The sequence below is a fragment of the Macaca mulatta genome, chromosome 15, assembly GCF_049350105.2.
Source record: "Macaca mulatta isolate MMU2019108-1 chromosome 15, T2T-MMU8v2.0, whole genome shotgun sequence".
NCBI classification, from domain to species: Eukaryota; Metazoa; Chordata; class Mammalia; order Primates; family Cercopithecidae; genus Macaca; species Macaca mulatta.
Genome location: NC_133420.1, coordinates 93635584 through 93661312, shown reverse-complemented (window position 1 = coordinate 93661312; position 25729 = coordinate 93635584). Strand labels below are relative to the sequence as shown.

The window sequence follows — 25729 nt, the reverse complement described above, 5'->3', positions numbered from 1 at the left end:
CCTCATCTTTTACTCATTCAAGACATTTGTTTGTTTGGGGCTATATACAAGGCAATAGTGTGAATTAGAGTTGATTTTTTCCCAGTCTGAAGCTCATAGTTTATTAAGGGGACAAAAGCTAAATTCAGATAATATCAAATACACTGTAAAAGTGACATGTACTATAAAGGAGCTACAGATAAAGAGCTTTTGGGAGGCAGTTGAGAAGGGGAACATACTTTCAGTGTATTGTATTGTAAAGAGAGTAGCATCTGAACTGAGTCATGAGGTATATTAGTCTGTTCTCACACTGGTATAAATAAATACCTAAGACTGGGTAATTTATAAAGAAAAGAGGTTTAATTGGTTCACGGTTCTGCAGACTGTACAGGAAGAATGGCTGGGGAGGCCTCAGCAAACTTATAGTCATGACAGAAGGAGAAGGGGAAGCAGGCACCTCTTACATAGCCAGAGCAGGAAGCCAGGGAGAGGTACTACACACTTTTGTTTTTTTGTTTTTGTTTGTTTGAGACAGAGTCTCGCTCTGTTGCCAGGTTGGAGTGCAGTGGCACCATCTCAGCTCACTGCAAGCTCCGCCTCCCAGGTTCAAGCAATTCTCCTGCCTCAGCCTCCCGAGTAGCTGGGACTACAGACACACACCGCCTTGCCCAGCTAATTTTTTTTTTGTATTTTAGTGGAGACGGGCTTTCACCATGTTGCCCAGGCTGGTCTCGACCTCCTGAGCTCAGGCAGTCCACCCACCTCGGCCTCGCAAAGTGCTAGGATTACAAGCGTGAGCCACTGCATGCAGCTGTGCTATACCCTTTTAAACAACTAGATCTCATGATAACTTACTATCACAAGAACAGCATCAAAGGGGAAATCACCCTCATTATCCAGTCACCTCCCACCAGGCCCCACCTCCAACATTGGGGATTACAATTTGACATAAGATTTGCACAGGGACACAAACCCAAACCATATAATTCCACCCTTGTCCCCTCCCCAAATCTCACATCTTTCTCACATTTAAAATACAATCATGCCTTCACAAGAGTCCCCCAAAGTCTGAACCCGTTCCAGCATTAACTCAAAAGTCCGAAGTCTCATATGAGATAAAATTAGTCCCTTCTGCCTATGAGCCTGTAAAATCAAAAAAACAAGTTAATAACTTCCAAGATACAATGGGAATGTAGACATTGGGTAACACTCCTGTTCCAAAAGGGAGAAATCAGCCAAAAGAAAGGGGCTGTAAGCCCCGTGCAGATCTGAAATGCAGCAGGGCAGTCATTAAATCTTACAGCTCCAAAATAACCTCCTTTGACTCCATGTCTTACGTAGCATTAAGTACATTTACAATGTTTTGTACAACTATCACAATTATCTAGTTCCAGAACTTTTACATCACTCTGAGCAGAAACCATGGATTCATTAAGAAGTCATTCCCTGTTCTCTACTGCTCTCAACCCCTAGAACCATACATTTGTTTCCTGTCTCCCTCTGGATTTGCCTACTCTGGATACACTGTATAAATAGAATAATACAGCATGTACCTTTTGTGTCTTATTTAATTTCTGAATACTTTGTATAAATGGAATCACACCCTGTGTACTTTTTGTGTCTTCTTAATGTAATATTTTGAAGGTTAATTCATGTTTTAGCATGTATCAGTACTTCATTTCTTTTATGGCTGAATAATATTTTGTTATATGGATTTACCACAGGGTGTTTATCCATTAATCAGGTGATGGACATTGAGGTTGTTTTCACTTTTTGGCTATTGTGAACAGTCCTGCTATGACTAGGAGTGTTCATAGCAATTGTTCATATACAATTTGTATTTGAACACCTGTTTTCAATTCTTTTTGGGTCTATACCTCCAAGTAGAATTGCTAGGTTACATGGTAATTGTGTGTTAAACTTTTTGAAAAACTGCCAGACTATTTTCCCACAAGTCATTCATGATGGTTCTGGTTTCTCCACATCCTCATCAACACTTGTTATTTTCTGTTTTTTTATTATATTAGGGTCATCCCAATGAATGTGAAATAGTATCTCATTATGGTTTTAATTTGTATTTCCCTAATGATTAATGACATTGAACATACTTTCATTTGCTCTTTGGCCATTTGTGTATCTTCTCTAGATAAATATCTATTCAAGTCTTCTTCCCACTTTTTTTTTTTCTTTTTTCTTTTTTTAGAGAAAGGTTCTTGCTCTGTCATCCAGGCAGTGGCACAATCATAGCTCACTGCATCCTTGATTTCCCGGGCTCAAGCAATCCTCTCACCTGAGTCTCCAGAGTAGCTGGGACTACAGGCATGCACCACTACACCTGGCTAATTTTTTAATTTCTTGTAAAGATGAGATCTCACTATGTTGCTCAAGCTATTCTTAAACTCCTGGGTTCAAGCAATTCTCCTGTCTTGGCCCCCCAAAGTGCTAGAATAACAAGTATGAGCCACCATGCCCCACCTCTCCCTTCTTTTTAATTGGGTTGTTTATCTTTGTCTGAGTTGTAAGTCCTCTTTGTATATTCTGGATACTAGATCCTTTTAAGATACATGATTTTCATATTTTTTTTCTCATTCTCCGGGCTTTTTACTTTCTTTGTAGTATATTTTGCACAAAAAAGTTTAATTTTGATGATGTCCAATTTATATATATACTTCCTTATAGTTTTCTGATATCTAGAAAACAATTGCCAAATGCAAGGCCATGACAATTTACCCCTATATTTTCTTCTATTTTGTAAGAATAGTTTCAGCTCTTATATTTAGAGTTTTGATTCATTTTGAATTATTTTTTACTTATGGTGTGAGATAAGGATCCAACTTAATTATTTCATAAATGGCTATTCAGTTGTCTTAGTACCATTTGTTAGAGAGAATGTTGTTTCCCCTGTTGAATGCACTTGGCACCCTTGCCAATAATCAATTGACCATAGGTGTATAAGTTTTTTATTAGGCTCTTAATTCTATTCCATTGGTCTTTATGTCTGCCCTTGTATCATTACCACATTGTGTTGGATATTGTAGCTTTGCAGTAAGTTTTGCGATCAGGAAATGTGAGTTCTCCAACTTTGTTCTTCTTTTCAAGATTATTTTGGCTCTTCAGGGTTCCTTGCCTTTCCATATGAATTTTAGGATCAGCTTTCCCATTTCTTTTTTTTTTTTTTTTAAAGAACATTGGGATTTTGGTAGAAATTGCATTTCATCTATAGCTATAACAATATTAAATATTCCATTCATGAACATAATATACCTTTCCAATTTCTTAGTTCTCCCTTAATTTATTTATGCATACAACTCTTACTCATCCTTGGGTCAGTTTATTCCCAAGTATTTTATTCTTTTTGATGCTATTGTAAATGGAGTTGTTTTCTGAAATTTTTATTGCTAGTGTAGAGAAATATATATGATTTCTGTGTTGATCATATACTACAACTTTGATAAATTTATTAGCTCTAATAACTCTTCTGTGGATTCTTTAGAATTTTCTATATATACTATACTATTATGACATCTTTGAATAAAGAGAGTCCCATTTTTTCTGTTTGTGTTGGATGACTTTCCTTTTTCTTACCTGATTGCTGTCTAAATGTCCAGTATTATGTTGAATGGAAGTAGTGAGAGCAGCATTCTTGTCTCATGCCTGATCATAGAGGGAAAACTTTCAGTCAGTAAACAGTCATTTACTGTTGAGTAAGATGTTAGCTGTGCGCTTTTTCATATATGTCCTTTATCATTTTGAAAAAGCTCCCTTCCTTTCCTAGTTTGTTGAGTGTTTTTATCTTAAAAGATTATTACTATTTTTTCAGATGTTTTTTCTGCATCAATTGAAATCATTCTGGGATTTTTTCCCCTTCATTCTGTTAATGTGATTACATTGTATTACATTGATTTTCATGTGTTTAACCACCATTGTATTCTTGGGCTAAGCCCACTTGGTCATGGCGGATAATCCTTTTAATATGCTACTAGATCCAGCCTGCTAATACTTTGTTGAGGATTTTTTTTCCATCTGTGTTCATAAGGTATATTGAGCCATGGTTTCCTTTTCTTGCAGTGTCTTTGTCTGACTTTGGTATCGGGGTAATGCCGGCCTCATAGAATGAATTAGAAGTCCAAGGATGGTGGCTCACACCTGTAATCCCAGCATTTTGGGAGGCCAAGGTGGGCAGATCACGAGGTCAGGAGATCTAGACCATCCTGACCAACATGGCGAAACTCCATCTAAAAATTAAAAAATTAACTGGTCGTGGTGGCACGTGCCTGTAATCCCAGGTACTCGGGAAGCTGAGGCAGGAGAATTGCTTCAACCAGGGAGTCAGAGGTTGCAGTGAACTGAGATTGCGCCACTGCACTCCAGCCTGGTGACAGAGCAAGACTCTGTCTAAAAAGAAAAAAAAGAGAAGAAGAAGGAATGAATTAGAAAGTGTTCCCTCCTCTTACCTATTTTTTTTTTTTTAAATAACATCTTGAGAAGGATGAATGTTCATTCTTATTTAAATATTGTATAAGTCACTAAGCCACCTGGTTTTGGGCTCTTCTTTATTGGGAGGTTTTTTATTACTGACTCAATTTTGTTACTTGTTACAGGTCTATTCATATGTTTTATTTCCTCTTGAGTCAGTTGGGAAATTTGTGTGTTTCTAGGAATTTGTCCATTTAACATAGGTTATCTAACTAGTTAGCATTCAGTTGTTTACAGTATTCTCTTATAAGCCATACTGTTTTTTTGTATGGTCAGTAATAATATTCCCACTTTTATTTTGGACTTTTAGAGTCTTCTCTCTTTTTCCGTAGGTTTTTCAATTGTATTGATGTTTTCAAACAACCAACTCTTTATTTAATTGATTTTTCTCTATTGTTTTTCTATTCTCAATTTCATGTACAGCCACTCTAATTTTTATCACATCTATCCTTCTGCCAGCTCTTTTACTACTTCCATAAGGTATAAAGTTAGGTTACTGATATGAAATCTTTTTTTAATGTAGGCATTTTAGCTATAAATTTCCCTCTGATCCCATAATGTTATATTTGTATTTTCATTAGTTTCAGAGTATTTCCTAATTTCCCTTTTGGTTCTTCTTTGAGTCATTGATTGTTTTAGAGTGTATTTTGGATTTCCACATATTTGTGATTTTTCTAGTTTTACTGATTTTTAGTTATATTCCATTTGGTTAGAGAAGATACTTTATATGCTTTCAGTCTTTTAAAATATATTAAGACTTTTTTGTGGTTTAATATCCATTCTGTCTTGGAGAATGTTCCATGTGCATTTGAGAATAATATGTATTTTGCTGTTGGGTGGCATATTCAGTATGTGTCTTAGGTCTAAGTGGTTTATATAGCGTTACTTAAATTCTCTATTTCCTTATTTTCTGCCCAGTTCTATCCATTATTGAAAGTGGAGTATTGAAGTCTCTAACATTATTACAGATCTATTTTTCCCTTCAGTTTTGTGTTCTTTCTTCATATATTAATATTTTGTGGCTCTGATGTTATATTTGTATCTATTTATAAGTGTGGTATCTTCTTGCTAGATTGACTGTTTTATCATTATAAAAGTCATTCTTTGTCTCTTGTGATAGTTCTTAAAGTCTTTTGGTTTTTTGTTTGTGTATTTGTTTGTTTCTGATTTTACCATAGCCACCCTGTCTTGGTTACTATTTGCATGGAATATATTTTTCCTTCCTTCCACCTTCAGCTTGTTTCCTTGAATCTAAAGTAATTCTCTTGTAGACAACTTATAAATGGACTCATTTGGTTTCTTTGAATCCACTCTGACAATGCTTGCCTTTTAATGAATGCATTTAATCCATTTACATTTAAAGTACTTACTGATAAAGAAGGATTTCTGCCATTTTGCTATTTGTTTTCTATTATGTCTGTATCTTTTTTGTTCCTGGGTTCCTCCGCTACTGCCTTTTTGTTGTTCTTGGTTTGATTTTTTTGCATTGTACCATTTTGACTCCTTTCTTATTTCCTTTTTTGTACATGTTTTAGTTATTAATGGTTACCCTGGGGATTAAATTAACATCTTGCATGTACAACAGCCTAGTTTGAAGTAATACCAACTTAGCTTCAATAATATCTCAAAACTATGTTCCTGTACATCTCCCTCCCTCCCTTATGTTGTTGTTATCACAAATTACATCTTTATACATTGTATGACTGTTAACATAGATGTATAATTGCTGTTTTATGCACTTGTCTTTTGAGTCATATAGGGGGAAAAAGGCAGATTTCTGAAACTATAATACTGCTGGCTTTTATATTTACCTATGTAATTACTTTTATCAGTGTTCTTTATTTTCTCACATGGCTCTGAGTTATTGCCTCTTTTCTCTTCAGGCTGAAGAACTTCCTTTAGCATTTCTTGTAGTTCAGGTCTACTTGTGACAAATTCCCTCAACTTTTTGTTTATCTGGAAATTCGGTAATTTCTTTTTTGTTTTTGAAGGATAATATTTCTAGATATTTCAGCACTTGAAATGTGCCATCCCACTGTTTTCTGACCTCCATGGTTTCCTATGAAAAGTTGGCTGTCAGTCTTACTTGGGATCTCTTGTATGTGAAGAGTCACATACATCTCTTGCTACTTTCAAGATTCTCTTTGTTTTTTGACAGTTTGAACATAATGTGTCTCTGTGTGCAACTTTTAAAATTTATCCTACTTGGAGTTTCTTGGGTGAAAGACTCTTGTTTTTCTCAAATTTGGAAAGTTTGTAACCATTATTTCTTCATATATTCTGTTTTCTCTCTCCTTGCCTTTGGACTTCCATCATACAATCAGGCATTGTTATTTATGATGTTGTTCCCATAAGTCTTTAAACTATGTCTATTTTTTTTTCATTCTTTTTTCCTATTTCTCAGATTGCATAGTTATTGAAATCACTCATGTAGAATAGTCATAAACTGTTAATTAGTTGAGTTTTACAGGACAAAAATCTAACAATTGTCAGTTACTGTATTGGTCAGTATAGGTTAGATCTCCGCAGTAGAGGATTAAAAACAGAACATGTACCAAGTGTTGTCTCTTAAATTTTCTGTTCAGAAGTGACACAAATGACTTCCCCTCATATTTTGTAGGCCAAAGTAAATCATGTGGCCACACCTAATTTTAAGAAGGCAAGAAACTGCAGTTCTGCTGTCTGTCCAGATATGAAAAACATTAACATTTACAGTGTGTGTTCCCTTCCCTACCCCATCCCCAGTCCATTGTTTAGCATTTGTTCCATTATTTCTATGTGCAGACAGAGGTTATTTTGTTAGTCTCTTTAACTCTATAATTTTCAGTTGCTTAGAGCCTTAAATATTAGAGCTTGATTATCAGCTCCCGTACTTTCTTAGCTTTGTGACCAAGAGCACAGTTCTCAATATTTGTTAAGTTTCAGTTTTCTCTCTGGAAAAGTGGAGATAATTTCTGTCTCAAAAGATTACAAATGATCAGTTGAGATAATGTGTATAGGATGTTTTGTACACTGTTTCATACATAGTAAATACTCTATTCCTGTTCTCCTGGCATTCAGTGCTCTCATAATCTGGCTTCATCTTCTTCTTCTAGCCTCATCTTCTGTGACTCTCTTCTAATCATCTGATGCTGTACCTTATCAAATTATAGTTGAACTCTAAAATATTTTTATCAGAAAGTCAGAATTTTTTTGTTACTATAATTTTTTAAAGTTTGCTCTATTTTAGTATGTTTGGAAGACAGGATGGAAACTTTCCTGCCAGATGTAGCTCTAATTTTATAATGGAAGTCATGAAGAAATTAGGATTTACTTAAATTTACTTTAAAGTTCTTATAATACTTGTAATAAATGAGGTATCCATATAAAGAAAAACATGGTTTCCAGTTTTAAGATAGGTAATGTGGTTTCCATTCTTTCTCTTGATAATCACCAACAGAAAAAAAGTTGAAATAATATTTCCATCTTTAATCAAAACTAGAAGTATCTCCAACCCTTGAGCTAAAAATCCGAAGGAAAAGAATAAATAACTAAGGAAGACCATCAAACTTGAGTGCTTAAGAACCTACAAGATACTGACAAAAAGCACCTTGTTTTACCTGCAAACTCAGAAAGGCTCAGGGATTAGATGGACTAGTACTACAGAATATAGAAGTGAGGCAGGAGCCATCAACATAGAGATTGCTTGAAAACTCTGAATAAGGATTCCTGTGTTCCCGCCTCACAGGAAATATACTGTCTGGTTTAACAATATGTATTTAACAGTAGGACAAGAGTGAGATGCTAAAGTTGTCATATTGCCTCCTTACCCTGCTTGGCTCCAGACTTCTGTCTTTCACACTTTGATATCCCAGGCAGGTTTGAGGGATCCTTCCTGGAGAAATGGAACCACTGAAGAAAAATTGCTTGACGGGTACTAGTATTTGAAGACCTCAACAAAAAAGCTAGCTGGCCACTACCCTGCTGAAGTCCATGAATTGACAGCCTGCGGACACATAGTCACCTTTTTATTGTTAACCTCTAAAATAAGAACAAGACTATGTTGTTAGCCATCTTAGGAAAGTTTCCAATGTAACTTAGAAACACATACCAGAAAAAAGGAACTTAAAGTATTAACAGATAATTGAGGGAATGAAAACACCTCGAGGAAATAATTAACAACCTTAGACAAATTTTGGCTAATCAAAGCAGGATGGTTTAAGAAAACAAGGGGAGTGGATGAGAAAATTCTCAGAATGAAAAGTACAATAGTAGAAGTATATTCAGTAAAAGCATTGAAAGAAACAGTTGAGGAACTTTCCCTGGGTATAGAATAAAAGACAAAAATAAGAGAGAAAAGAGAAAATTAGAGTTTAATATGAGGTTTAATATCTAACTGACTAGGAGTTGTAGAAAGAACAGGGAATGGCGAAGCTTATTATTATATTATGGAAACAAAACATGCAAATTTCCTAGAGTTTAAACTAAATATATCAGTAGATTGAAGAGGTCTAGCAAGTGCTCAGTGCAATGATAAATATTCACATACTTGTAGAAAAATTAATTATTCTGAAATTTCAGAAACCATTGGATATAAAAAGAAGATGCTAGGTACTTCAGAGGAAAATGAGCTAGTCTGTGAATAGGAATATCATCGAATTCCACAGCCATACTTGAGAAACTAAAAGGACACGTACCCAATGTACTTAACTCCCAGATTCAAAAGTTGTCAACATCCCCCTATCCCCATGCATGCATACTTTTTAAATATTAAGGCAACTTCCTTGTACTATATCATTATCATCCAACTCTAAATGCTTCTGTTTTATCGGTAACAGGTAGACTTTTTTTTTTTTTTTTTTTTTTTTTGAGACGGAGTCTCACTCTGCCGCCCAGGCTGGAGTGCAGTGGCCAGATCTCAGCTCACTGCAAGCTCCGCCTCCTGGGTTTACGCCATTCTTCTGCCTCAGCCTCCCGAGTAGCTGGGACTACAGGCGCCCGCCACGTCGCCCGGCTAGTTTTTTGTATTTTTTAGTAGAGACGGGGTTTCACTGTGTTAGCCAGGATGGTCTCGATCTCCTGACCTCGTGATCCCCCTGTCTCGGCCTCCCAAAGTGCTGGGATTACAAGCTACAGGTAGACATTTTAAGGAAACCAAACCACAATATTATTACACCCAACAGTATTAACAATAGTTTATTAATGTCATCAAATAGCTAGTCTGTGTTCAGTTTTCCTATTTTAGCTCAGAGCTGTTATTTTAGGAGTTGGTCTGTTCAAATCAGGACACATGTCTTAAGTTTCCACTAAAAGGAGTCTACCTTTGTGTTGTTTTTGTCTTAAGCTTTCTAGCCCTATTTGAATTTTAACGTCTGTGTATATATTACTTTGGAAAATAAAATTTAACTTTAAAACCAGATATATTAATACATGGAAGACATCTCAGTAAATCATCATAGGCTGTGTGTTCAGCAATTTAAATGTGACTCCTATAAACTAATTACTTTCATGTCCTTTTTACAGGCTGTCACATCAGTCAGACACGTTAGTTGAACATGAACCTGTATGGTTAAACCTTAGCTAGTTTAGTCGTTTAGACTTAGAAGGAATTAAGTACTCCAGATCATAGCAGTAGCAGGATAGAATGGTAATAAATCACAAAACTTTTATAATAAAAATAGTCTGTAACTAAAAAATAAGCAAGAAGGAAAACTAAAAAATGAGCATCAAAATATATTTCACAAAGCTGGGAACTTTGAAAGCTATTGGACTTGTTTGCCTCTTTGTGCATATTTTAATAGTATTGACAAATTAATTTACAGGACTGTACTTGACTGGAAAGGGAGAGATTATATCAGCAGGCTAATTGTTGCCACAAGTGATAGCTGATGGTGAGAGACAGATAACTGTTAAATTCCAACACAGGCACTGAAGAAGATACTGGTCTACTATGCCATATGAAGATAAAGAATACAAAACAGCCTGTAGTCCTTTGAAGGGTTGTGTGTGACAGTTCAGTTAACTTGGCATTGACCCAGCACTCTGCTGCAGCTGTTTAATGCCAGGGATTTAAAATTTTAGGTATTTTGTTATTTATTACTAAGTAACTTGCAGAACATCTCCGAATTGCACCCTTGAATTTAACCTTAATTCTGATACATACCCAAAGAATAGGAATCAAGGATAAGGTGTGGAGTAAGTAAAGATGAAGCTACACGATTTGGACCACTGGGACAGGTACTATATAGAATGATACATTTTTTTTCCCCCATAGTTGCCCACCTTAGAAAGGGCCCTCAGTAATTTTAAACAAAATGCCTGTTGGTTCTCTTTTAGCATTAGTTGACTTTTATTTCAAATGTGTTTTTTTTCTCAGATTCTCTGCTCTTCTCTTTCCCACCTTCCTAACACAGATTACATTGGTCAAACATTTATTTCCAATTGATAAGTAGATATGTCTGCTATAATAGAATTTAAGTCTGTTTTTCATTTGAGAATCTGAAGGATGAATACCTGATTTGTAAGTTTGATTTCATTTACTTTATTTGATTGGATGTATATTAGCCAAAGAGTGGAGGCAAATTCAATATCTTTCTTTAACTCTATGATGTTTCTTTTAGAGGAAGTCCACAAATGAAGGGGACACCCCATTTTAAGGAAGAACAGTGTGCTCCAGCATTAAATTTAGAGATGAGGAAAATACTGGATTTACAAGCACCTATCATGAGGTACAGTACTTTGGTTAAATTTGACATTGTATGATGACAGTAGACAATGTAGTTGGTAAATCCCATGACCAACAGGAAAGTTAAATTTCTTTTAATTCAAGATAACTTCTTAGTTCTGGAAATGCTTGATTAACCCTTATAAGACATTGGAAGTTTTGCAGATGGCACATTATATTTATTATAATAACGCTCATAAATTGAATATACCAACTATAATCTTATTTTGAAATTTATATTTTATAAGGTCTAGAATTGTTTGAGCGATAACAGTCCGTATTTCCCAAAACAATACTGATGAAAGCACACAAATTGAGGAAAAGAGAAAGTGCCTTTGTTTCCAAAGTTGTCTTAAGCTTCTGGGAAGTTTGTGTACACTTGGAAGAAAGTTATGCTTTTTCATCCAATATGAATAAAGGTTTTATGACAAAGTGGCCAGAAATACCAGAATACTAGAAATCTATTTTATACCCATTGGTAGAAAAAAATAAGGAATCTTACCTACAATTTCTTTAATTGTTGTTCCACTATTGATGTTTTAGTTGTCACTTAGTTTAGCTGCATATCTTTTCCATTGTGTAGATGTAAGAAAATTTACTTAAATGATACTCAGCTGTAAAAACATTGAGGACATTCTTTATGGAAAAAAAGCTTTCTAAATATGTTGTTGGGTGAAAAAAATAAAATGCATATGTTGCTACTGTTTGTTTTTAAAAGAGAGTTGAGGGATCTCCATCTTGTTTAAAAGAGAACATGTATTTTTCTGGAAGAATACATAAGAAACAGGATGAGAACTGAGTGGCTATGGGACAGGTTTGGGAGAAAAGCTATTGTGTACTCTTTTTTAATATTGAACTATGTAAATGTATTGAATTATATGAATGTAATGCTAATTTTAAAAAATCCCTCTGATTCACAGTTTTAAGAAAAGGTTTATTTCACCATTTCTCTTGTTAGAGTACTGTACAGAATGATATTGGAACATATTAAATAAAACTATGCAAGTGGCTGGGTATTGTCCTGCCTTTTTTGGTCCATCACTTCATATCTTATTCTCATAGAAAAGAACACAATTATTATTTGCTTAAATGTAATCAGTGTTACAAAAGATTGAGTTCAAGGTTACTCATCACCTTGGTCAGAGGGTTATTCATAACTTCACATTTTATTTATTTCAGCATGGGAATCACTTTCAAGAAAGTAACTTGATACATAAGGAATTCTGAGTGTCTGTAGGTACCAAAAAGGGTGGAATGGTACAGGCTTGGTTTTCTACCTCCACCTGGTGGGAAACCTTGTATGGTGCATGGAACTAGAATAGAAAGAGAGCCAAAAAAAAAAAAAAAAAAATTTCTGCCATTTTGTCCAAGTTTAACCTGTCAGGTGCTAGGTTTTAATCTATGAATTTAGGTGGTTGGAAATCTGTAAGGTTTCTCTCAAAACTCCAGTGGAATAATTGCATTTCAGAACAAAGTTATCAGCACCTGAAACACATAACTGCTGGAAATTTGAAATTTCCTATAGAATTTGGATTGAGTGAGAAGACATGAAACTTAGATTTTTATAACCAATTATTTTCCCTCCTATCACCACAAATGTAAGTCAGATAAGGCTAGGGATATTGGTTATGCTGTTGCTTATAGAAGTAAGAGTACTATCTCATCTTTTATTTTTGATTGAAGAAAAAATATGATTAATGTTAAGCATCTAACTTTTGTTATTGAGGATAGAGAATGTTTAGAAGGTAAAAATATAATTTTAATAAGAGTTTTCCCTCCCCTCCCCTCCCTCTCTCCCCACTCCTCCGACAGGGTCTCACCTTGTCACCCAGGCTGAAGTGCAGTGGCACAATCACAGCTCATTACAGTGGCATGATCACAGCTCACTGCAGCCTCAGCCTCCTGGGCTCCAGTGATCTCACCTCAGCCTATCAAGTAGCTGAGACTACAGGCACATACCACTACACCACGCTAATTTTTTGTACTTTATTGTAGAGATAAGGTTTCACCATGCTGTTGAGGCTGGTCTCAAACTCCTAAGCTCAAGCGATCTCCCCTCCTTGGCCTCTCAAAGTGCTGGGATTACAGGTGTTGAGCCACCACGCCCAGCCAAGATCCTAAATTTAAACGTAAATTTAACACACACGCACACCTGGGATACCACATAGCTTTCATAAAATTCATGAAGTCAATGATTGAAGAGACTCTCTAAGGACATAACTTAGAGTATATTTACATAAATTTTTAAATGTACTCATTAACAGTTGTGATATTAAAAATATTTCAGAACTGGGCTGGGCACAGTGGCTCATGCCTGTAATCCCAGCACTTTGGAAGACCAAGGCAGATCACAAGGTCAGATCATGAGGAAGGGCAGATCATGAGGTCAGGAGTTTGAGACCAGCCTGGCCAACATAGTGAAACCCTGTCTCTACTAAAAATATAAAAATTAGTCTGGCGTGGTGGCATGGGCATGTATTCCCAGCTCCTCGGGAGGCTGAGGCACAAGAATTGCTTGAACCCAGGAGGCAGAGGTTGCAGTGAGCTGAGATTGCGCTACTGCACTCCAGCCTGGGCAACAGAGACTGTGTCTCAAAGAAACCAAAAATTTAAGAACCAATACAGCATGAAAAGACATGCGTTATATTAGTTATCGAACAGGGTTCTGACATCGCCCTACTATGCCAATAATGAATCCTTCAGTTGGCCAGATTTTTCTGAGGGAGGGGATTCAGTTGTAGCAAACACCTGGGTACCTTGGGGCAAGGTCTATTTACCAGCCTTTATAGAAATATTAGTATTTTAACAACTGACATCAGTTTTTTTATTTCTACATTTTTTTAGAGATGGTGGTCTCACTGTGCTGCTCAGTTGGTCTCAAGCTTCTGGGCTCAAGTGTTCCTCCCGCCTCAGCCTCCTAGTAGCTGGGATTACAGGCACAAGCCACCACGCCTGGCTCAGCCTTTAACAAGTTTGTCTACTTTCGATTAAATGAGAAGGATATATCTATCTCTTCCTATAGATTATTTATTATGTTTATCACAGTTTTTAAAAAGTCATTATCTGCTAATTCCAATATCAAGATTATCTGTAAGTCTATTTATATTGATGGATTTTTCTTTTGATTCTAGGTTACATTTTCCTGCTTATTCACACATCTGGCCAGTCATTTGTTTGTTGCAGCATTGCTGATTATCATGTTGTAGAGATTATGAACTCTTAATTTTGTCAGACGATTGTTGAGTTTTTGTCTAGCAGGTAGTCAGATTACTGGAGTGTAACTTTTATTTCTATCATATACAGTGATTTTCTAGGGAGATAGGGTTAGGGGAGAGAAAGAATGTAGTTTGGAAAAAACAAGGCTGACTCCTTCCAAGGAAAATCACTGGTAAACCAGGGACTACTCTGCTAAATTTGCTTCTCTTGACATTGTCAACTTGAAGTAATCAGAAGGATCAGAATCTGGAATTAATGCAAGCAGAAAGCTGGCCAGTCAGGGAGAACAGACTTCAGAAAATGGGGTCAGTGTTCCAAAGTTAAAAGTTCAGTTCTTGCAGGCCAGGCACACTGACTCACGCCTAATCCCAGCACTTTGGGAGGCCGAGGCAGGTGGATCATCTGAGGTCAGGAGTTCAAAACCAGCCTGGCCAACATGGTGAAACCCTGTCTCTACCACAAATAGAAAAATTAGCTGGGCATGGTGGCACATGCCTGTCATCCCAGCTACTCGGGAGGCTGAGGTAGGAGAATCCCAGGAGGTGGAAGTTTCGGTGAACTGAGATCGCGCCACTGCACTCCAGCCTGGGCAACAGAGTGAGACTCTGTCTCAAAAAAATGTTCATCCAGGCGCGGTGGCTCACGCCTATAATCCCAGAACTTTGGGAGGCCAAGGTGGGTCGATCACCTGAGGTCAGGAGTTCAAGACCAGCCTGGCCAACATGGCGAACCCTCATGTCTACTAAAAATACAAAAGTTAGCTGGGCATGGTGGCGTGCACCTGTAATCCCAGCTACTGGGGAGGCTGAGACAGGAGAATCGCTTGAACTCGGAGGCGGAGGTTGCAGTGAGCTGAGATTGTGCCACTGCACTCCAGCTTGGGCAACAGAGCAAGACTCCATCTCAAAAAAAGAAAAAAAAAAGTTCAGTTATGGCTTATAAAGGTTTAAAATAAAGTTTAGTAGGATTGTAATGTTTTGTATACCAGGCTGGTTTATGAGTTACAATTTAGTTACAGTTTGTTTTCTTTATGGCTTTTCTTTAAAGCTAGTTTCATTCCTTTCCAATTTAAAAAGAGTGTATTTAACATTTCCATTTTAAGACAATTTGATAGCCATGAAGTCTTTGTGTAAGAAAGATAAGAGGGAAGTTAATCTACCATGAAGATCAACAGTGAAGAGGGAAGGGGTCTTCCCTGGATCCCTTTAGTCATTTATAACATTTATAAAACAATACAGTAAGGAAGAAAGCTAATCTATAATCAGAGAAAGATAGATTACAGCTGCCTGGGTTATAGCTGCCAATTATGTGACTCAGGCCCCATAACTACATTTCTTTAAGGCTCAAAAGTAATTCAGATTTCCAACAGCTTAGATTTTGAATTACATATTTTCATAGCATATAGTAGTACATCTAAAACATAAACTTTTTATACTCCACCCACCAAATGATACACATAGATTTTATCACTGAAATATAAATTTGAAATTAATATATAATGCTTTAAAAAGTGAAATTTCTATAAACTGGGAATTTTAATTGATTACAAATGGCTGTGAAGTTCAAGAAATAGAGCTGGGTAAAGAAACATCTGTTTCTGATCTTTTTCAGTACTTTTATAGTTGGGGAAAAAACAGCAAATTCTTCATTAACTGAAATCTTTGGAGTATAAGTAGTTGAAGTAAACTTTCCAAAGAATTAAAGGTTTAGTTTAAGAATTAAAATACTAAAAGACTTTTTTTTGTCATTATGGATTAAAATATATCTGAAATATGCTCTTTCCTTAAGTATGAAAGGGAATTTAATAGTATTTAATAGGTTGTATATAATATACACATAACATTTTTTGTTTTTCCTCATATAGTATTTGATACTTTGAACACTCTTTCTTAAATTCATCTTACTTCTTGGCTTTCTTGGTATCAGTTTCTACTGGTTTCCCTAGTTGTCTTTTTCTTTGTGCCAGTATCTTTGTAGGCTCATTTATGGGTTCGTCTTTCTTCTAACCCTTTCCCTCTTCTTGCCTTCTTTGCACAAATATTTAGTGACAGATTTAACTAACACTGCCCTTGGGACTGTGCATACAGAGGTGAGCAAAACAGGCTATTTCCCCCTTAAGTAAATGCTGAATATCTTCACAAATATTGATAAGTGTTGAGATCATGCTGTGTAACTATTTTTCACTTCTTGCCTGAGAAGTCCTCTGAAGACAGAGAATATTTTATTCACCCTCGAATATCCAACACAGAGTATAGCACCTGTCACTGAGGATAGGCTCAGTAAATGTTTGCAGAAGGAATGCTGAGAAATATATTGGCCTGGAACTGTACTCCAATACGGTAGCCACTAGTCACACATTAATTTATTTAAATTTACGTTAATGAAAAGTAAGTAAAATTTCAGTTACTTTGTTGCACTAGCCATATTTCAAGTGTATAGTCACCACATACAGCTCATAGCTACTGTTTACAGATAGCTAGATAGTTTACAGATACAGAACATTTCCATCATTATTCAAAGTTTTATTGGACAAGTACCGGAGAATTGTTACCTCTACACTTAATGGCTCCCGATTGTCATACTGTTATTAGTTAGGTCTTACTCATTTTATGGTTTCTCTACCTCTTTTTCTTTCTTGTCTGCTATCACTTCTGTTTCCATCTTCTAATTTGCTGTTTCAATATTTCTAGTTTTTAACTAGTTTTATCAGTTACCAAGTTTGTGACTGTGGCTGCCCATAGTCTTTCATTTCTTCCAGAATTTCTGATTCTAGATTGAAATATACATAAAGTTTCAGATAAATGGAGATGTTTTGTAAATGGTTTCATGATCATTTCTGCATGAGTATTCTCTAAAGCAGTTTTTATATTCATACACATTGCTTTCCCAGAAGTTGCAGATAAATGGAGATGTTTTGTAAATGGTTTCATGATCATTTTTGCATGAGTATTCGCTAATGGAGTTTTTATATTCATACACATTGCTTTCCCAGTATGCTCTCTTAAAAATTAATTGATTCTACCTACAGTTTGCAGTCTGTGTTGGAAGATCTCCTGGTTGCTACTTCTGATGGACTTCTTCATCTTATTCACTGGGAAGGAATGACAAATGGAAGGAAAGCCATTAATCTTTGCACAGTACCCTTTTCAGTAGACCTGCAGTCATCTAGAGGTAGCTATACTTTCTATATGAGGTTGAACCAGTTGTTTTATGTTTGATATCTAGTTAGATATCTTCTATGGATGAACACTTCTTTGAAATTACTTATGCTAGGAGAGCGGTAGGGAGAGTATGAGAGGCGGGGTGAGAGAGGCATTTAGTAGGAAAGGACAGTTTAATTGTTTAGGGTTGTTAGGTCATTATTTTTACCCTTTTAAACTTATAGGTTTTTCTGGCAAAAGGTGAGAGAGTAATTTATTATATTCTTAATCCTATTTCATGTGCTTATGTTTTTCATCAGTAGGTTCATTCCTGGGCTTCACAGATGTACATATCAGAGACATGGAATACTGTGCCACACTTGATGGGTTTGCTGTTGTATTTAATGATGGTAAAGTTGGATTTATTACACCAGTGTCAAGTAGATTTACTGCAGAGGTATGGCTTATTTATTTTGAAGGGTTTTTTGTTGTTGTTGTTATTTTGTACTTATTTTATTCTTTGTTATTAAATTCTTTTTTCATTATTCATACAAGATTTTAAGGGTTGTTAATTTTTTAATCAAGTCAAACATATAAATAGTATAAGTAGACAAAATTCTCTTGGACAAGTTAAAGAAAAATGATGGTTCCTGTTCTCTTCCCTGCTCTCCTCATGCCTAATTTTCCACTTTTGGAGGCAACTACTTTTTATTCCTTTACTGGTTATTTGGTTTTTAATCTCTACTACTCTGAATATTTCCTTTAATTTTTAGTTTTTAGGCTGTGTTTATTGACTTCTTACTGTGGAGAGTGACAGTTTACTTCCCTTTTCCCTGCTTCCACCATACTTACATTCTTCTCATGTTCCCATTATAATTACTGTGATTTTGATTAGGTTACTATTAATTGCTTATATTTTTATCAATATGTAAGCTCCATTAGTACCTAAACCATGTAGTACTGATGCAGAAGTTTTTGCTCCTTAGTTTAGGTAAAAGGTTCTTGTCACACAGCCAGGAAAGATTAGGCATGCAGACATACTGAAAGTGAGGAGAGCAGAATTTATTAAAAGAAAGCTCTCAGCAAAAAAAGAGGTCTTGCTAACAGGCTCCCACCTCACAGATTGATTACCAAGCCCCAACACACACACACACACACACACACACACGCGCACACACACACACACACACCAGCTGAAGAGCCCAGGGTCCTCCCTGCTGCTCAAGGTGTGAACTTCCCGTGACCCCACCCCATTCTCCCAGTGCGCTTGTGGGCACTATTCAGAAAGAATCAGTCAAGAAAGGGCAAACAGGGGCAGTTTTCCCTCTGCATCACCAGTTTCATCTGGGACAAGAAGTCTCGTCTTTTAGCCTTCAGGCTCTTTTTGGGCTTGAAGGTGGAGTTTCGCTGGGGACCCTTGGCTGTCTCCTGTTTCTGTCAGTATGTTATAATTATTTTTCCTTTACTGCAGATTTTTCCTCCTGCTAGGAATTAATGATTACCTTGTTCTTTACATTTGCTTAATTTTTATGTACTTACCTCTTACTCAACCCAAATTGTCAGTTGTGTAAATAGCCTCCCAGCTTTTTCAAGCATATTAGCTATTCTGTTCGTTTCATATACTGTTTTTTGAGACGGAATTTTGCTCTTGTTGTCCAGGCTGGAGTGCAATGACATGATCTCGGCTCACCACAACCTCCGCCTCTCGGGTTCAAGCGATTCTCCTGCCTCAGCCTCCCAAATGGCTGGGATTACAGGCATATGCCACCATGCCCAGCTAATTTTGTATTTTTAGTAGAGACGGGGTTTCTCCACATTGGTCAGGCTGGTCTTGAACTCCCGACCTCAGGTGATCCACCCACCTTAGCCTCTCAAAGTCCTGGGATTACAGGCGTCAGCCCTGATACCTGGCCCATTTCATCTTTTTTTTTTTTTTCTCCACCCTGAGGAACTATCACTTAAGGATGGCTTACAGAAGAAATGAGCTTGCATAAAACATAAGAGTGTGTGTGTGTGTGTGTCTGTGTGTGTACACCTGTGCAGTGCATGTGTGTGTGTATCACATGTCTATAGGTATGTATCACATGTCCACATGCATGTTCATAGCCTCCATGCACATGTAAATATTTCTTCATAAAAACTTTTCTGACTTTAATATTAGAAAAACTTACACTGGTTTTCTGAAGCCCAGTGTGATATCAGAGAGCCCTTTCTAAATATATACATATGTGTGTATATGTGTGTGTGTGTGTGTATATATATATATTTTTAGTTTTAGGCTACATGTGCACAGCATGCAGTTTTGTTACATATGTATACATGTGCCATGTTGGTGTGCTGCACCCATTAACTCGTCATTTACGTAAGGTATATCTCCTAATGCTATCCCTCCCCCCTCCCCCCACCCCATGACAGGCTCCAGTGTGCGATGTTCCCCTTCCTGTGTCCAAGTGTTCTCATTGTTCAGTTCCCACCTATGAGTGAGAACATGCGGTGTTTGGTTTTCTGTCCTTGCGATAGTTTGCTCAGCTTCATCCATGTCCCTACAAAGGACACGAACTCATCCTTTTTTTATGACTGCATAGTGTTCCATGGTATATGTGTGCCACATTTTCTTAAGCCAGTCTATCATTGATGGACATTTGGGTTGGTTCCAAGTCTTTGCTATTGTGAATAGTGTCGCAGTAAACATACATGTGCATGTATCTTTATAGCAGCATGATTTATAATCCTTTGGGTATATACCCAGTAATGGGACGGCTGGGTCAAATGGTATTTCTAGTTCTAGATCCTTGAGGAATCGCCATACTGTTTTCCACAATGGTTGAACTAGTTTACAGTCCCACCAACAGTATAAAAGTGTTCCTGTTTCTCCACATCCTCTTCAACACCTGTTGTTTCCTGACTTTTTAATGATCACCATTCTAACTGGTGTGAGATAGTATCTCGTGGTTTTGATTTGCATTTCTCTGATGGCCAGTGATGATGAGCATTTTTTCATGTGTCTGTTGGCTGCATAAATGTCTTCTTTTGAGAAGTGTCTGTTCATATCCTTTGCCCACTTTTTCATGGGGTTGATTTTTTCTTGTAAATTTGTTTAAGTTTTTGTAGATTCTGGATATTAGCCCTTTGTCAGATAGGTAGACTGTAAAAATTTTCTCCCATTCTATAGGTTACCTGTTCACTCTGATGGTAGTTTCTTTTGCTGTGCAGAAGCTCTTTAGTTTAATTAGATCCCATTTGTCAATTTTGGCTTCTGTTGCCATTGCTGTTGGTGTTTTAGTCATGAAGTGCTTGTCCATGCCTATGTCCTGAATGGTATTGCCTAGGTTTTCTTCTAGGGTTTTTATGGTTTTAGGTCTTACATTTAAGTGCTTAATCTATACTGAATTAATTTTTGTATAAGTATATGGTGTAAGGAAGGGATCCAGTTTCAGCTTTCTACATATGGCTAGCCAGTTTTCCAAGCACCATTTATTAAATAGGGAATCCTTTCCCTATTGCTTGTTTTTGTCAGATTTGTCAAAGATCAGATGGTTGTAGATGTGTGGTATTATTTCTGAGGGCTCTGTTCCGTTCCATTGGTCTATATCTCTGTTTTGGTACCAGTACCATGCTGTTTTGGTTACTGTAGCCTTGTAGTATAGTTTGAAGTCAGGTAGCGTGATGCCTCCAGCTTTGTTCTTTTGGCTTAGGATTGTCTTGGCAATGCTGGATCTTTTTTGGTTCCATATGAACTTTAAAGTAGTTTTTTCCAATTCTTTGAAGAAAGTCATCAGTAGCTTGGTGGGGATGGCATTGAACCTATAAATTACCTTGGGCAGCATGGCCATTTTCACGATATTGACTCTTCCTATCCATGAGCATGGAATGTTCTTCCATTTGTTTGTGTCCTCTTTTATTTCGTGGAGCAGTGGTTTGTAGTTCTCCTTGAAGAGATCCTTCACATCCCTTGTAAGTTGGATTCCTAGGTATTTTATTCTTTGAAGCACTTGTGAATGGGAGTTCACTCATGATTTGGCTCTCTGTTTGTCTGTTGTTGGTGTATAGGAATGCTTGTGAGTTTTGCACATTGGTTTTGTATACTGAGACTTTGCTGAAGTTGCTTATCAGCTTAAGGAGATTGTGGACTGAGGCAATGGAGTTTTCTAAATATACAGTCATGTCATCTGCAAACAGGGAGAATTTGACTACTTCTTTTCCTAATTGAATACCCTTTATTTCTTTCTTCTGCCTGATTGTCCTGGCCAGAACTTCCAACACTATGTTGAATAGGAGTGGTGAGAGAGGGCATCCCTGTCTTGTGCCAGTTTTCAAAGGGAATGCTTCCAGTTTTTGCCCATTCAGTATGATATTGGCCCATTCAGTATCAATGGGTTTGTCATAAATAGCTCTTACTATTTTGAGATACGTTCCATCAATACCTACTTTATTTAGAGTTTTTAGCATGAAGGACTGTTGAATTTTGTCAAAGGCCTTTTCTGCATCTATTGAGATAATCATGGGGTTTTTGTCTTTGGTTCTGTTTATATGATGGATTACATTTATTGATTTGCATATGTTGAATCAGCCTTGCATTCCAGGGATGAAGCCAACATGATCATGGTGGATAAGCTTTTTGATGTGCTGCTGGATTCAGTTTGCCAGTATTTTATCGAGGATTTTTGCATCGATGTTCATCAGGGATATTGTTCTAAAATTCTCTTTTTTTGTTGTATCTCTGCCAGGATCACATATCAGGATGATGCTGGCCTCATAAAATGAGTTAGGGAGGATTCCCTCTTTTTCTATTGATTGGAATAGTTTCAGAAGGAATGGTACCAGCTCTTCTTTGTGCCTCTGGTAGAATTCGGCTGTGAATCCGTCTGGTCCTGGACTTCTTTTGGTTGGTAGGCTATTAATTATTGCCTCAATTTCAGAGCCTGCTATTGGTCTATTCAGAGATTCAACTTCTTCCTGGTTTAATCTTGGGAGTGTGTATCTGTCCAGGAATTTATCCATTTCTTCTAGATTTTCTAGTTTACTTGCATAGAGGTGTTTACAGTATTCTCTGATGGTAGTTTGTATTTCTGTGGGGTCGATGGTGATATCCCCTTTATCATTTTTTATTGCATCTTCTTTCTTTTCTTCTCTCTTTTCTTCTTTATTAGTCTTGCTAGCAGTCTATCAATTTTGTTGATCTTTTCAAAAAAACAACTCCTGGATTCATTGATTTTTTGGAGGGTTTTTTGTGTCTCTATCTCCTTCAGTTCTGCTCTGATCTTAGTTATTTCTTGCCTTCTGCTGGCTTTTGAATGTGTTTGCTCTTGCTTCTGTAGTTCTTTTAGTTGTGATGTTAGGGTGTCAATTTTAGATCTTTCCTGCTTTCTCTTTTGGGCATTTAGTGCCATAAATTTCCCTCTACACACTGCTTTAAATGTGTCCCAGAGATTCTGGTATGTTGTATCTTTGTTCTCATTGGTTTCAAAGAACATCTCTGTTTCTGCCTTCATTTCATTATGTACCCAGTAGTCATTCAGGAAAAGGTTGTTCAGTTTCCATGTAGTTGAGCAGTTTTGATTGAGTTTCTTAATCCTGAGTTCTAGTTTGATTTCACTGTGGTCTGAGAGACAGTTTGTTATCATTTCTTTTTTTTTTTACATTTGCTGAGGAGTGCTTTACTTCCAACTATGTGGTCAATTTTGGAATAAGTGTGATGTGTTGCTGAGAAGAATGTATATTCTGTTGATATGGGGTGGAGATTTCTGTAGATGTCTATTAGGTCTGCTTGGTGCAGAGCTGAGTTCAATTCCTGGATATCCTTGTTAACTTTCTATCTTGATGATCTGTCTAATGTTGACAGTGGGGTGTTAAAGTCTGCCATTATTACTGTGTGGGAATCTAAGTCTCTTTGTAGGTCACTAAGGACTTGCTTTATGAATCTGGGTGCTCCTGTATTGGGTGCATATATATTTAGGATAGTTAGCTCTTCCTGTTGAATTGATCCCTTTACCATTATGTAATGGCCTTCTTTGTCTCTTTTGATCTTTCTTGGTTTAAAGTCTGTTTTATCAAAGACTAGGATTGCAACCCCTGCTTTTTTTTGTTTTCCATGGCTTGGTTGATCTTCCTCCATCCCTTTATTTTGAGCCTATGTGTGTGTCTGCACGTGAGATGTGTCTCCTGAATACAGCACAGTGATGGGTGTTGACTCTTTTTCCAATTTGCCAGTCTGTGTCTTTTAATTGGAGCATTTAGCCTATTTATATTTCTGGTTAATATTGTTATAGGTGAATTTGATCATGTCATTATGATTTTAGCTGGTTATTTTGCTCGTTAGTTGATGCAGTTTCTTCCTAGCATCGATGGTCTTTACATTTTGGCATGTTTTTGCCGTGGCTTGTACTGGTTGTTCCTTTCCATGTTTAGTGCTTCCTTCAGGAGCTCTTGTAAGGCAGGCCTGGTGGTGACAAATCTCTCAGTATTTGTTTGTCTGTAAAGGATTTTATTTCTCCTTCACTTATGAAGCTTAGTTTGGCTGGATATGAAATTCTGGGTTGAAAATTCTTTTCTTTAAGAATGTTGAATATTGGCCCCCACTCTCTTTGACTTGTAGAATTTCTGCCGAGAGGTCCGCTGTTAGTCTGATGGTCTCTTTCTGGTTACCCTTAACATTTTTTCTTTCGTTTCAACTTTGGTGAATCTGACAATTATGTGTCTTAGAGTTGCTCTTCTCGAGGAATATCTTCGTGGCTTCTCTGTATTTCCTGAATTTGAATGTTGGCCTGCCTTGCTAGGTTGGGGAAGTTCTCCTGGATAATATCCTGAAGAGTGTTTTCCAGCTTGGTTCTGTTCTCCCCATCACTTTCAGATACACCAATCAGATGTAGATTTCATCTTTTCACATAGTCCCATATTTCCGGGTGGCTTTATTCGCTACTTTTTACTCTTTTTTCTCTAAAGTTCTCTTCTCGCTCCAGTGTTCTTTAGAAAACAGTCCTGCAATCCTTTCTAGAGTATATATGCTTGGCTACCCAATATTCTGGGATTTGAGTTACAGAAGAGTTAAGCTAGAGGGTCCAAATTCAAGATGTGAGCCTTTATTTTCTATCCCTGTTTTCAGTGTGGTCCATACGCCTCTGGTGGAGGGGACAGGGGTGGTGGGGGTGTTTTGTTTTGTTTTTCTCCAAAGAAAAATAACCAGTTTTCTGTAGGAGTGGAGGCGGGGTATTTATTGGCTCCTCAGCTGTGGGGAAGTGCTCTGTGAGGACCTAGTTGCTTCTTTAAGTAGGTTTTGAACCACTTCTACAACATTTAGTTTAGTCTTTCAAAGACACCTGAATTCCCAAGCCTTTCGTGTACCCTACAACTTAGATGTTTCTCAGCATTATTCCCTGCCAGTTAAGGATTCTACTCATTGGTATGCTTTCCAGCTTCTAAAATTTTCTAATGCCGCCTCCTCTCCTTTTATTTTTGTCTTTCCCGCTTTATGCTTTTTTAAACAAAAACTCTTTTCTCTTGTAGAAGTTATGGTTTTAGGAGTCCAAGAAGCTAAATGTTTATATTCAGTCATATCTCTTTAACTGGAAAGGAATTTAAGTTTTTAATGGCCTTTTTTAATTGTCGTCATTCTGTTCGTTATCAACTTTAATATTTCTATCTAATATCTTTCATTATCAACTTTATTCAGATAATAAAGTACTAAATAATATATTTGTGATCACCTGTGTCAATATATAAATAAGAATAAAAATAAACTTGATGAATTAGAAAAAAATTTCTTTTTTTTTCCTATAAAGTGCATATATATTTGTAATTATCTTTGGGACTTAAATGTTTAGACTGGAAATAAAAATATTAGGGCTGAAAAAGTGATTGACTCTTTTCCAAGTACTTTAGAGTTAGTACAAAATAAATTCTCAGCATTTATTTGTATGTAATTAAATTTTTCTAATAAGTTAGGGATTCAAAAACTAATGAAAAGCAGATGAGCATTACTAACTAAGGTATAGAGAGAAAATACAAATTACAAGAAAACAGTACGTATATATTACTGGTAATAGGGAAATAACTAAATGACATTTAACAGATGTGTTAAAATATGATTATGTTAGTTCTCTGTGGAGACTCACTCAGTAGGACTAGATTATTAGAACAGAACCTCCTGAGGACTAAAAGAGCTGGAGAAAAAATATATTTTTTAATATGCTTGAAGGCCTTGGAGAGCAAACAAGAC

At 36.7% G+C, this 25729-nt stretch overlaps 1 protein-coding gene across 6 annotated transcripts in view; it reads left to right on the top strand.

Annotated features, from left to right (window-relative positions):
- The window catches only part of RIC1 (RIC1 homolog, RAB6A GEF complex partner 1), a 153682-nt gene that overhangs the window by 83038 nt on the left and 44915 nt on the right, over positions 1–25729 (top strand). For 3 of the 6 annotated variants that reach the window (XM_077966120.1, XM_015117722.3, XM_077966119.1), the window contains 3 exons: positions 11055–11162; positions 17403–17545; positions 17838–17971. In XM_077966120.1, coding sequence (XP_077822246.1) covers positions 11055–11162; positions 17403–17545; positions 17838–17971 — 385 coding nt within the window. Of the gene's footprint in view, positions 1–11054; positions 11163–17402; positions 17546–17834; positions 17972–25729 lie in introns of all 6 variants that reach the window. The other 3 variants (XM_015117724.3, XM_015117721.3, XM_077966118.1) reach the window with 1 other exon arrangement.